At 39.8% G+C, this 14,481-nt stretch overlaps 1 protein-coding gene and 1 long non-coding RNA gene across 2 annotated transcripts in view; one reads left to right on the top strand and one right to left on the bottom strand.

Moving 5' to 3' along the window:
* Positions 1 to 5,299: 5,299 nt before the first annotated feature.
* LOC149316739 (barrier-to-autointegration factor-like protein) lies at positions 5,300 to 8,256 on the top strand. The gene is made up of 2 exons (XM_089518752.1): positions 5,300 to 5,419; positions 8,110 to 8,256. The coding sequence occupies exons 1-2, from the start codon at positions 5,300 to 5,302 to the stop codon at positions 8,254 to 8,256; spliced, it is 267 nt and encodes an 88-aa protein (XP_089374878.1).
* A 4,318-nt stretch (positions 8,257 to 12,574) lies between these two features.
* The window catches only part of LOC149316737 (uncharacterized), a 62,356-nt gene continuing 60,449 nt past the window's right edge, over positions 12,575 to 14,481 (bottom strand). The window contains exon 3 of the long non-coding RNA XR_016280520.1: positions 12,575 to 13,149. This is a non-coding gene — a long non-coding RNA (uncharacterized LOC149316737). The remainder of the gene's footprint in view (positions 13,150 to 14,481) is intronic.

The raw sequence follows: 14,481 nt of genomic DNA, 5'->3' as shown, positions 1-14,481 counted from the left end.
CACTTTTGGTTACATTTATGATACCACCACCACCACAATACCCTCTGTGAAATAACTTGGTGTTAATTTGTCTTTACTGGGACCAGTCAACTTCACTACACTACTATCAAGGTTCAAAGATTCCTTATTTGACCATATTCTTAGAACATGTCTGAGTTCTTAGAATATGAATGAACTCAAACACCTGGCAACAGTTTAGGAGTGGTACATGTCATAATTTCATTTTTACAATTTCATCTATAAATTAAATAGACTTTACATGTATGTAGTGTTTATATAACAGGTGAACTGATTTGTAGCATTTTATAATGTATTTTTCACATTGAAAATAAAGGAGAAATATGCACACCATAAAAAGGATAGGAAAGCTAAGGTCTGAGGCAGCCTGCCTCCTGACCAATATTCATTGTTTTGTCACTGGCACCTAACTGCAAACACAATTGGTTACTGCTGCATACCTAAGATTATACCTATACACAGCATCCCCATTCATTTTGCAAGAGGGCTAGCCTTCCTCCCAATATCCCCAATTAGAGAAAGAAGAAAGTAGCAGGTGAGCAGACATTCTATGTAATACATTTTAATGTTTACCACTGCTATAATTTAGTGGATTGGGTATGAATGTGTTGTTGTGTGCCTTCAAGGAGTTCCTGACTTATGGCAACTCTTGAGTCAGCCCCATCATAGGATTTTCTTGGCAAGATTTGATAAGAGATAGCTTGCCATGGCCTTTGAGACTGAGAGAATGTGACTTGCCACTAGGTTCCGTAGCCAAGCGGGAATATGATCCCTGGTCTCCCCAAGTTCCCAGATATGGGGAAGAATAAATCACCAGGAACATGAAATCCCAGTAGAATTGCTACAGTCCACACAGAATCAATGCTCATGATAATTAAAGTATGCCAACAAGTACGGAAAATGAAATGACCAATATTCAGCCCAATCCACAAAAAAAGAGATTGCGCAAAAGACTGCAGCATTTATAGGCCATAGCATTAATTTCCCATGCAAACAAAACCATGCTAAAAATTCTGCAACATAGACTCCCATCTCATATATATATATATATGTGTGTGTGTGTGTGTGTGTGTGTAAATAAAAATCTGGATGTGCAAACAGGGTTCAGAAAAAGAAAAGGCACTAGGGACAATATTGCAACCATACAATGGTGAATGAAGCACAACAAGGAATTCCAAAAGAAAATCAATATGTGCTTTATAGACTATACTATAGCACAGCATTTGACTCCACATATCATGAAAAACTGTGGGTGGCACTTAAAGACATGGGAATGCCAACACACATGATAGTCCTAATGAGAACAAGAGGCTACTGTTAGAACAGAATATGGAGAAAGAATGGTTCCCAATTGGTAAAGGGGTCAGGCAAGGATGCACACTATCACCTTATTTGTTCAACTTGTATGCATAAAATATAAGAGCAGGTTTAGACCCAGAAGAAGGAGGAGTAAAGATAGGAGGAAGTAAGATATACAGATGACACCATAATACTAGCAGAAAATATCACATGCCTAGAGCAACAAATAAGGAAGGTCAAGGGGGAAAGTGCAAAGGAAGGCTTACAGCTGAACATAAAACAAAGTAATGACTACAGAGGATTTACATAAAATCAACTTAGATGGTGAGGAAAATAATAATAATAATAATAATAATAATAATAATAATAATAATATCTGAAGATGCCAGCCACAGATGCTGACAAAACGTCAGGAATAAATTCTAGAACATGGCCACATAGCCAAAAAAACCTAATTATTATTATTATTATTAATATCCCACCTCTTCATATGATCAAAATCAAAATTGTTAGAGTTCCTATACTGTACCTTGAACCTAACATTGATCAGAATGGAGATTGCCGTCAAGAAATAAGAAGACTAGGAATTGGAAGGACAACCATGAAAGAACTAGATAAGATCCCAAAGTGTAAATTTATATAACTGAGCACTAAAGTCTGAATCATCCAGGCCATTGTATTCTCCATTGCTATGTATGGATGTGAGAAAGCCAATCAAAAGAAAATAAATGGATTTGAGATGTGGTGCTGGAGAAGAGTGCTGAGGATACTGTGGAAAGGCAAAAAGATAAAGAAATGGGTCCTTGAACAGATCAAGTCTGAATACTTCCTTTAAATCAAGAAACTATCATACTTCAGCCACATCATGAGAAAGCATGACTCCCAAGAAAAGACAATAATGCTAGGGAAGATAGAGAGCAGAAGAAAGAGAGGATGCCGGATGGGTAGACTGAGGACACCATCAGACAAGGGAAATTGGAAGTATAATCCAATGGCAATCTGAACGCAATCATGGGGTTTAACGTTATTGCGTGATAGACTACCACACGCAATTTTGGACAATGGGAAGTCAGTCCGAACACAATCATGGGGTTTCACGTTATTGTGTTAGAGGTGATCACACACAATTTCGGGCAGTGGCAAACTATTTTTGGGCAATGGGAAGTCAGTTCGAACGCAATTCGAATTCACGTAAATTCGCTGAACTAGCGAATTCACATGAATGCATTCTGGACCCACTTTCTTTTCATTCGAAATTAAGAGAAATTCCTCCTGTGTGATAAATTCCTCAGTCAAGGAGATCATGGACTGGCATCTACAAAACCTAAGCAAAGTACTGGAGGATGGGGGTCCTGTCTCATCCACAGGGCTGGCAAAAATCAGGGCCAATTTGAGGGTAGTCATCTCTCTCTCTCTCTCTCTCTCTCTCTCTCTCTCTCTCTCTCTCTCTCTCTGCCACCCCCCAAGTTCCAGTCTGACACTCAAACCACTATACCACACTGGTTGTCATTGAGTATTATGGCTGGGTTCAAACTGGGACAGTTTGTAGCATGATGATAGAGCACGTGCTTTGCCCAAAAGTTCCCCTGCCCTCCCCAGTATTTTAGGGAAGAGTGCATAATAAAGCATATTTTGCCAATTTTTCCACCTTTATTTAATATATTTCATAGACAAAGGAATTAAATATATTAAACTGATACTTAGTAGTAGCTAAGACCATGAAATATACAGATTTGTAGTTTTTTGTGGGTTTTTAGGGCTATGAGGTTGTGTTCTACAAGAACGTATTCCTAACGTTTCACCAGCAGCTGTGACTGGCATCTTCAGAGATGCCAGCCCCAGCTGTTGGTGAAACGTCAGGAATAAACCCTTCTAGAACACAGCCTCCTATTCTGAAAAACCTACCAAAAAACTATGCATCCCAGTAACCCATATTCCTACACAACTACTGAAAAGGTCTTTTTACTGAACACACAAAAATCAAAATATACACCATGATTGCATGGAGGGATATCAAACAATGGCAAAAATGTAGCCAATAAATGAATAAAGCAAATAACTAGATGATAAAATCAGTTTGCTCAAAAGAAGCATGTTCACAAAGTTGAGAGGGCCCAAAGTTCCAGGCCATGATTACAAGGCTTCTATGTCACTCCTGATAAGGTTTTGCAGTGGCATGGGAGGGAGCTGCATTCAAATTTGAGGTAAGCAGAGGTAAGCACTTTTGGGTTCAATGGTTGCTGAAAGGAGAGAGGCAAAACATTTTCAAAAGGGATGCAGCCCTCTAGCAGTGTGAATACTGTAAGTGCACACTTACACCATAATATGGAAGGTTAATGGTGGAACTGCAACATACAACATACAAGAAAGTGCTTCCAGAAGATAGATTGAGGATGACAAAGATTACCTTACTTGCATCCATTTAGATTATCATGAAGTGAACCTATGATCCTGCGCAAATAAAATCAGGTATTTGGCAGAAATCTCTAGAAGAGACATGCCAGAGCTGTCCCTGGAGCCAAAACCAAGATTTATGAGAGAAAATAGGTTAATAAGACTTTGTTGTTGTTATTAACTACCCTTGAGTCAACTTTGACCCATGACAACCCCATGAGTGAAACAGCCCAAACTACCAATTCCATACATATACACATGTATGCGCAAATACAGTGGGCCCTTGTTATTGGCTGGGGTTTGGTTCCACCATGAATATCAAAATCCATGGATGCTCAAATCCCATTAAATACTGTGGTTAGGAAAATCGTGTTGCTTATATAAAATAGCAAAATCAAGATTTGTCTAATTGTAATTTATATCTTTTTGGAATACAGAGGGCACTTCCCTTACATGGGGGATTCATTCCAGACTCCCCCTCCCTGCGCAAGGGGAAAAAACGTGTATGCTTGATCCCCATTGGAAACAATAGGGCACGTGCATGCAGTGTGGTGCGCCATTGTTTTTCCCACCACACGGCTTCAGCGTAAGCTGAAAGCCATGTATGGTGCACCTGCATATGGTGCAGGCACATTGTATTTTCAAGCTGTGGATGCTTGAATCCATAGATAAAACGTCTGTGGATATTGAGGCTGATTGTAATTATAGGGATGCTGGTTCAATACAAGACGTTAACCAACATGATTTTATCTTGTCATCAAACTGTATAATTTGGGGCTGTTTTCGTATTAATATAATGCTTCATCTTGTGGTGTCATTTCTGAATTACATTTAATTTTTCTGTTTATATAGGGAACAAAAGCTTTTAATATACAGTATATAAGTATTTATAAATATTTTGCTGTAGTGATGTTCTGTTAAAGGTCAAGTTGGGTACAACTTGTGTTCTTCCTAAACTTAGATTTACTAGTTTAAAAAGTAGTACAAATCTGTGATGGCTAAGGAAGGATGGAGAAAATAAATATAAGCAACATTAATGGCACAGTTCACATCAGGCAACTGTGAAAGACAAAAATGCAGCTTCCTTAGATAATGTGCTTTCTTTGTTTAATAATGCAATCCTGTAGATATCTAATAAGAAGTAAGTCTCATTGAATTGAATGGGGCTTATATTCAGGTAAGTGAATATAGCCAAAGTGTGCTGGAATTGTCCAGGTTGTGAATCCTGACCTATATTATAGTATGAGCCAGTTCAGAGGAATGAATTGGCAAAACTATCTCTAAGTTTTCCTTGCCTGAGAAAACCCTACAAATACATGGGGTCACTGTATGTTGCCATAAGTCACCAGGCAACTTGAAGGCCCATTCACACAAGGTTTAATGTAAACATCTGTAAAAATTCCTTTATTTATTAAATGTATTTATGGATCACCCCTCATTATATCTTAAACATATTTGCTTCTGTCATGCTATTAGGGCTATTTATGTATCTGTCAATTGTATACCCAATAGACACTTACTATAATCGGTATATTATAATTCTTCTACCTTGTTTCCCTTTATCCTAGTACTGTTTTACATGATAGCCATGAGAAACAAGAAATTTCGGGAATTTGTGGGTGAACCCATGGCTGACAAACCTATCACCGAAGTGGGTGGTATTGATGAAGAACTTGGAGCAAAGCTAGCAGCAACGGGCTTTGACAAGGTAAATAGGTAATCTTTTAACACAATTGTGCGCTAGTTGTCACTAATTCATTACGCAACCTCTTCAAACTACACAGGAACTGGTTTGTGAAGAGGCAATACAACAAACTACCACTTCAAGAGCAGAGATGTAAAATTTCTAGAGTTCTGAAGCCATGGATCATCTTCAAGTCAAAACACTTGCTATAACAGTAGTCCTTTTTGGCACCATTTCCAAATCAAACTACAAGTTTACAGCCACAGTCTTTAGGGAACTTTGGGTGGGGCCGGCGTTCCAGGCTGCATGCTGCCCTGGGAAAAGAGGAAGTTCTGGCCCACGTGCGAAACAAACTTACTGGACTCACTTTTGCTGCAACAGTGTACTTTAATGCACCAACAGAACTACTCTTCCCTTTTCCTTGTGCCAAACAAATAAAGGCCCAACTAGCCAACAAATCTCCCTTTCATAAGTCCTGGGAGTCAACACTTTAGTCCACCCGATTCTCGGCCTCGGCGTCTTCAGGGCCCCAGCCTTTCCGCCCTCCAGAGTGCTTCTCTAGGGGCTCCCAATCGGCCTTGTCGCGTTCCTGTGGAGGAGGGCCAAACTCCCACCTCTCCCCTTTAGGATCCCACCACTCGTCCTCCAGGTCCCTGGCCGGCAGTCGTGCCCACTCCTCCTCGTCCGAGTGGGTGTAGGCCCCCTCTGTCCGTGGGTTCCGCAGTTCTACCTCCTGGTGAGGCCCACGCCTTCGGAAGCTGGGTCTGGTTTGGAGGGACACTGGGACACCATCTCTCCCTGGGCTCCTCTTGACCTGCACTATCCGTCTCTCGGCCGCTGCTCCCCGACCTCTCCCTGCGCACCACTGCCCCTCCTCTTTTATTTCCCCCTCAGGGACCCTTGGCTCCACCCTCTCTAGCTCCGCCCCTTGGAACGTTCCTCCTTCCTCCTCCACCTGGCCCACTTCTGCCCTCTCAGCTCTCCCAGCCCCAGGGCTCCCCTCACTACAGGAACACATCAAAATATTACTTATGCCAGCATTTCTGAGCCCTGGTGGCGCAGTGGTTAAATGCCTGTACTGAAGCCACACTCAAAACCACAAGGTTGCGAGTTCAAGACCAGCAAAAGGGCCCAAGCTTGACTCAGGCTTGCATCCTTCCGAGGTCGCTAAAATGAGTACACAGACTGTTGGGGGCAAATTAGCTTACTTGCTAATTAGCTTACTTGCTGTTCACCGCTATGATCTTTGGAATAGCAGTATATAAATAAAACAAATTATTATTAAAAACAATTTCTCTCCAACCAGGAAACTCATTGGAATGAATTAACCCAAAGGTGCCAAGAGACTCATGTGTTGGTCTTAAGACATACACATATATGTCCCAAAGGCTTAGGAGCCCTAGATGACTCTATAAGCAGTAACAGGATCTCTAGTACGAGCTGTTTGATCAGCTAGACCAATGCATTCAGAAGGAAAAACCAGTTCTACAAATGGGTCGTAGCATCAGGCCATTGCAGTATTCTGGGGCACTCCATCATTGCAGCCTGTAGCCAATAATGGAGCTCTTACTTCCTAGTATCACTTAAATGCACCCCTACAGCCATTCTAACAGGTCATTTATTTGGAAAGGTCAGTGGAAGGAGATAGTCTCACAACATTATATGATCTCAAGAAATTTGTGGAATCCTTATGAGTATAGTCTATTTGAAAATGGTGACCAAACTCTAACAGATATGGGTTGTAGTCACTCGTATTTTAATACACTAAAAGAAATTACCAATTTGGATAAAATTTCTAAAAACTATCATGGAAGTGATAATAAGAAATGTTCTCAAGATCACTATGTAAGCAAATAGCTTAAATACGGTGTAAAAACAACTGTATCTACAAAATGTCTAGATTTAGATATGGGTCCTAAAATTTTCCAGTCATTTTCTGTGGCCATCAAATGAACCAATGCATTTCAGTAGCCATTTTATGTCTTTTTTTAGAATAGACAAAATGATAATTAATGTGACAAGTGTATGTGGGAGGTTCTAGAATGCAAGGAATATTTAGATATAGAGCCATAGAACTGTAGATGCATCGAGGGTCATCTTACCTAAGTCCCTGCCAATATTTCTCCTGTTCAAGGACTCTGCTCACCATGCAATATAATAGCAGTGGATTTGAAATTGTGTTACCTTTACCTACACATTGTCTGCTTTAAGCTTTCCACTTGGCAAAAGTGCTTCTAGCCTAAACACATGGTTGGGGATCCTAGACTTCGGCCTTCTGCAGATTTCTGAACAACTAAATGATTTCAGAAAAGCTTGTTTTTGAAGAGATTTTTATGTACAAAACAGTGTTTGATGATGATGATGATGATGATGATGATGATGATGATACTTTTGTTAAAGTAACAAAATATTGGGCAATCTTACCCAGCATAAAGGAGATTGAGAATTCATCTCCTACATCAGTGAATACATACTGAACCAATGTTTTGATTCTTTTAAGAAGGCCCTTGACCTTGTACAACATAGTCAAGTACTGTACTGACAACAAATGTCAGTGTTCAATTTTGAATGCTGAATTTAGGGGATCAAATTTCAACCCCAAAATCCTGAAAACCACAATATTTTCAGATTTTCAACTTTAAAAGTCAATTTAGTGATTTGTTTTTAATGTTAACTGGGAAAACAATGTTAATTCTGCATTCCCATTCTTTCAGGCATACATCCTCTTGGGCCAGTTCCTGCTCCTGAAGAAGGAATGTGCTGAATTTCAATACTGGTTAAAGTTGTCCTATGGAGCCAGTAGCAGCCAGGCTGAGCAGTGTGCCTTATGGCTCTTGGAGTGGTGCTATGCATTCTTATAGAGAATAGACATATCCTCTTCTTCCCACCATTTTTCCTCACATGGCATGAAATAAACAATGTCTCACAACAGATACATATTGCAGTAAAGTAATTAAGCTTTTGTAATGCTAATTAGAAAAAAATATTTAATTTAAAATTATTTATTCAATATGTATTTAGAATCATGGAATCATAGAATCATAATATATGTTGTTTTTGTTGTTGTGTGCCTTCAAGTCATTTCTGACTTATGGCAAACCTAAGGTGAACTTATCACTGGGTTTTCTGAGGCTGAGAGTATGTGACTTGCCCAAGGTCACCCATTAGGTTTCCATGGCTGAGCAGAGATTTGAACCCTGATCTCCAGAGTCACAGCCCAATGCTCAAACAACATAAAATGCATCAAAAGTTTACAACTTTAAAATGTAATAAAACCACTTGGAGATGAGATTCAACCTCAACATTAGGAAAAACCTCCTGACACTAAGGGCTGTTCGATAGTGGAACACACTCCCTCGGAGAGTGATGGAGTCTCCCTCCTTAGAGGTCTTTAAACAGAGGCTGGATGGGCATCTGTCAGGGATGCTTTGATTGCGATTTCCTGCATGGCAGGGAGGTTGGACTGGATGGCCCTTGTGATCTCTTCTAACTCTACTATTCTATGATTCTATGATTCTATGAGAGCAGCAGGAAATGAGATTGTAGCAGACACAAAACATACTATTTGGTAATCAGTTTCAATCTTCAAGGGACATCTGCAACAAACAGATTTTTTACTCTATATGGAAAGCCAGCATAGAAAGAAATACTGGTATGAGTGAGGCCCCTCTGAAGGATACACCATAGCATTATATTTGCAACAGAGAAGGCTTGAATCTTGACTGGGGGGGAGTGGGGGGTGGTGGACATAACGCTTCTGTTTAAATAATTCATTATTTATCATCATACCTTTTATTTTCACTTCTTTTCTTATAACTCTCATTAGTACTTCAAATGTTAGAATAAAAAGCAGAGGAGATAAAGAACAGCTTTCTCTAGTACCTTTTGAGATTCTGCAGACTTTTGTTAGTTTGCCATTCACCAATGTTTTTGCCTATTGTGAATTATATATTGCCTTTATCTAAGTGGTATAGTTACTGTCAAAATCCATCTTATCTAAAACCCCAAATAGAAAACCCCAATTTAAATTATCAGCATCCATAAAAATCAAAGGTGCTTTCTTATGCCTCTACAGCTATTCTATTATATCTAATACATACCTCAAATTGCTTTGTAATTGTCGCGTTGGCAGAAAACTAGCTTCCTGTATAAACATGTGCAATATCACTTTAATTCTTTCTGCCAAGATAGATGCAAAGATTTGGTAGACATTGTTTAATAGGACCTATAATTACTCCCATTGACCTCCTTTTGGAATTAATGATATTGTGGCCATCTCCCAAGACTCTGGAATCTTCTTGGATTTTAAAATATTAAATTTTAAATTAATTAAATTTAATTAATATATACATATATATATATATATAATTATAATAAAATAAAAATGTTTAAAAAGTAAATAATTTTTGAACACAACCCCCTAAGTATTCTTCCATCATATTATAATAATTTGCTGAAAAGCCATCTAGTCCAGGTGTATTACTTGACTTGGCTCTTGCTGTCGCTTTGGATATTTCTTCCATTGTAATTGGTTCATTACATTGCAGCAGTTGCTCTTCTGATAGTTGTGGTGGGTCACATTTGTTTAAGTGATTTCCACTTTTATTCATTGGGACTTGATTCTTTCTAAACATCTCAGTGTAATCTTCTTAATCTTGTTATCCACACTCTTTTAATCAATATCATATATAACTATAATTAGCCCCCCCCCCCCCTTTCCTTCCTTAACTGGTATGCAAGCCATTTTTCTGATTTATTAGCCAACTTTAAATATTTTTGTTTGACAGGATTTCCCTTCCCTTCAATTTCCATCATTGTTAACATTGAGAGTTGTGATTGTAGGGTCTTCATCTTTTGAAGAATCTCTGAATTATCAGGGATTTCGTTAACTGCTTTTCTTTCTTTTAGATTTCTTCTGTAATATTTTGGATTCGTTCTTGTTGCTTTTTTTTTGGTTACGCACTCTGCTGAATGAAAAATCCTCTCATAGTTATTCCTGTGTCCCAGACTATGGGCCTGAACAGACAGGCCAAAATAAAGCTGCGTCAGGTCACTTTGGAGGTATGCTGTTTAAATGACACACACATCTTAAGAGGCCAGAAGCTGTGATAAAGCTGCACTACAGTCCTTAGGACTGGAGCGTGGCTTCTAGCCTCTTAGGGTGCATGCAGCATTTACACAGCATACCTCCAAAGTGATCCGAAGCAGCTTTATTTTGGCCTGTCCGTTCAGGCCCTATGTGAATGTCGACTTCTTTATCTAAGTTTCAAAACTTGGATGAAGGACATCTTCTCTGTGGGTCTGCAAATATTTTCTCTGGCCTTCTAGTGGAATTAATATGCAACACTACCCCCTTATTTTTCTAATCAGATGATACTACAAACTCTTTCCCAATCTGGGGTAATACAAATATTTAGAATCAGATTTTTAAATATGAGTCTCTTGCAAACATATTATAGCGTACTGGAAATGACGCAGGCACAAGGCACAGGCTGCCAAAATAAAAACATTCCAGTTGAGCCTATTGCTAGAGCACATGATGTGCTCTAGAGGACCAACCTGCTGTGCCAAGGTCTCCAGCAGCCAGTTGCTCTCCTGTGTCTGCCAGTAGGTGATTTGTCTGGCTCTCCTTGGTGCAGCCATTGTATCGTGAAGACAAAAAAACACTCATGTATGCGCTCAGATACCCTCACACCTCCAGATATTTGCCTGGGAAGTGGATGGCAATCCAATCCCCCCCCCTCCCCCAGTTTTCAAAAATATAGTATGCCGGTAACAAACTGCTGCTAAATTTGCCTTAACAAATCCAGTTTGGAAGACATGGTAGGCAGGAAATCTAGTAAACATTTAATCGTTTTTGGAAATGTCAAACTATGAATGCACGTGTTGATTCTGTTGTTGGATTACTGTGCATAGTTGTTGCGCTTTTGTGGGGATTCTGATAATTTATTGCTAACAAAGAAAGTTGTTTTATTTTTGGGAAATAGGCATCTAAAAATTAAAAGATCCCTAAGCTTTGCAGTTCTGACAATAAACGTGCATCAATTACATGTAAATATTAGGGCATGTAAGGGGGGTTGTAGGGATAATATGTATAGTTTAGCACTCTTGTGGTGCTGGAGAGGATATGATAAGCGCTACTATACACACACACAGACACACACACACAAATATGGTGGGGGCATATAAACAAATGTATATAAGGTGTATATACAAAAGGACATATGCAAATTTTAAATGTCCAAGGTTTGGGGGCAGTGCCAGTAACATAACCACCCACTATTACCTCATAGTGAGAAAACCCCTGGAGATTATTTATTGCAATTAATTATGGAAGAATAGATTATTTAAAATTTCATGGAACTCCTTATACCACAAAGTACACTAAAGGCAGGTAGGCAGGAGGAGTGTGTGTGTGTGTGTGTGTGTGTGTGTGTGTGTGTGTATGAAAACTGCAGCATGCAAAAGCCAAAGGAATCCCAAGATGATGTGACTGGAGAATAACAACATGCTAACCAATGATGATGATGATTTATTTATTTATAGCCCACCTTTTCACGGGGAATCAAGGCGGGTTACAACATCTAAAAAGAGTGTATTACGTATCAAATCTGGTTAAAATTAACCCCCCGCCCAGCTGCCCATCCCTGATTATAAAACTAAATTAAATTATTTACAATATTGTGATGATAGGATCAACAAAGTTGGGGAAAATATAAGAAGGACTCAATAATGGGAGGGAATAAGCTGCATCAAGCTCGGGGAGGGGAGGCTAGTTTGGAAAGGCCTGCTGGGAGAGATCCGTCTTAACAGCCTTTTTAAAGGCCACCAGGGAACTACTGGAAGGGTGGAGGGATAGTTGACAGGTGGTTTCAGTGGATATCAATGAAGGCTTTACATTTTTTATCCTTGTGAGGAAAAAGACAAACACTATGTATTTGATATAAAAGCTATTTACACATTTATTTGCAATCACAGCAGTAGTAATTTATTTCCTCCAGTTCCAAAATAAAATGCAGGAAGATGTCAAAAATAAATAAAATAAATTCAACAAGGTTTGAAACAGCAACAGTTTTAAAACAACTCAGCATCCAACAAGAACTAATTATTGTTGTAATATTATAAGAGTTTTTAACTCTGTTGTGATCCCGCCTCGATCCATTGGGAGAGGCGGGAAGATACAAATAAACTAATTATTATTATTATTACCAAGTGTGCAGGATTACACAGAGTAGTATTACCTCACTTGCTACCCAAAGTAATCAGTCAAGACATCCCTCACTTGTTCATCCTCTTTTTTCTTTTGAGCCTCACTATTGATTAGAGAAGCCTCCAAACTGTCAAGGACATATGCTTGGACATGCTAAGGATCATCAGCACATTCTCCTATGTTTCACAGATGTTGTATGAAATCATAGGCAGATATGACTGATAGCACATTTTCATCAGCCACCTTTAACTCGCCTTCATTTGCCCAAATGCTCTCTCCGCTATGTTTCTGGCTCAGTGGAGGCGCTTATTGAACAGCGCTTGCCTTGGAGTACTTGTACCCAGGTGGAGTTTATAAGCCATTTCCAAATCAGGTAGGAACTATCCGATATCATCAGTGGCACAATCTGCTTCCCACGCAAAGTAATGGTAGGGTTTTCTGGGGCAAAGCCTCCTGTATCCATGCCTTGCTGAGTTTCTTATCGGGATTTATCCAGCGCCACCCAATTTCAAAGGCCACAAAATGGCCCATGTGGATGCATGTCCTGTGGATAATTAAACAGATAGTTAGACAGACAGTCTGTAAACACTTAGAAAGGAATGCCACAATCACTAAAAATCAACATGGGGTCCTCAAAAACAAGTCATGCCAGATAAATCTTATATCTTTTTTGGATGGAGTCACAAGCTTGAGATGAAAGGAATGCTGTGGATGTAGCATATCTTGATTTCAGTAAGGCGTTTGACAAGGTCCTCCATGATATCCTTGCAAAAAAGCTAATACTGCATGATGTGGGCTAGAGAATGTGACCTTTAGGTGGATTTGAAATTGGTTGACTACCAAACCCAAAGGATACTGAACAGTGGTTCCTCTTCATCTTGAGGGGTGCCTAGGGGTACCACAGGGTTCTGTCCTGGGCCCAGTGCTATTCAACATCTTTATCAACGGCTTGGATAGAATAGAGGCCATGCTTATGAAAATTGCAGATGACATCAAATTAGAAGTAGCTAATACCCCAGAGGGGAGGATCAGAATTCAAAATGACCTTAACAGATTAGAGAGCTGGGTCAAAACTAACAAAATGAATTTCAATAGGGAGAAATGTATGGAACTACACTTAGGCAGAAAAAGCGAAATGCACAGATACAGGATCGGGGGACACCTGGCTTGACAACAGTACATGTGAGAGGGATCTTGGAATCCTAATAGACCACAAGCTGAACATGAGTCAGCAATACAATTTTAGGCTGCATCAATAGAAGTATAGTGTCTAGATCAAGGGAAGCAATAGTGCCACTCTTGCTTTTGGTCAGGCCTCACCTGGAGTACTGTGTCCAGTTCTGGGCAGAACAATTCAAGAGGGATATTGCAATGGAGTGTGTCCAGAGGAGGGTGACCAAAATGGTGAAAGGTCTGGAAGTCATGTCCTATGAGGAGAGACGTAGGCGCTTTACAGAGTGCCCAAAAAGGGTGCTCTGCCGGCGCCCGTGTTTGCTGAGCCAGGGAACTGCAGCGGACAAACTGTGTGGTTCCCCGGTGCAGACAAAAGAAGCCGCAAAAAGCGTCTTCTTTTTGTGGCGTGGTAATGATGCCGCAAGGCACCAATGGTGCACTAGCGGCGTCATTTCTGCACTGCAAAGTGTGGATGCTAAGCGTCCATGACATCAAAATGGCAGCACCCATGTAGAACGGGTGCCGCCATTTTGTCCGCCCCTTTCTAACCCTAGTACGTGCAAAGCACATACTTTTTGATGGTGTGGAACCCGCCATATATAGCTGAGTATGTTAAGAATGAAGAAAAGAAGGTGAAGAGGTAATATGATAGCTCTGTTTAAATATTTGAGGGATTTTACACTGAGAGATTTGCATTTGTGTG

The sequence above is a fragment of the Sceloporus occidentalis genome, unplaced genomic scaffold, assembly GCF_023333645.1.
Source record: "Sceloporus occidentalis isolate IW3139 unplaced genomic scaffold, rSceOcc1.0.p SCAF_3, whole genome shotgun sequence".
In the NCBI taxonomy this organism is placed as follows: Eukaryota; Metazoa; Chordata; class Lepidosauria; order Squamata; family Phrynosomatidae; genus Sceloporus; species Sceloporus occidentalis.
The sequence above is the reverse complement of the archived record's forward strand: the minus strand, read 5'-3'. Positions and strand labels throughout refer to the sequence as shown.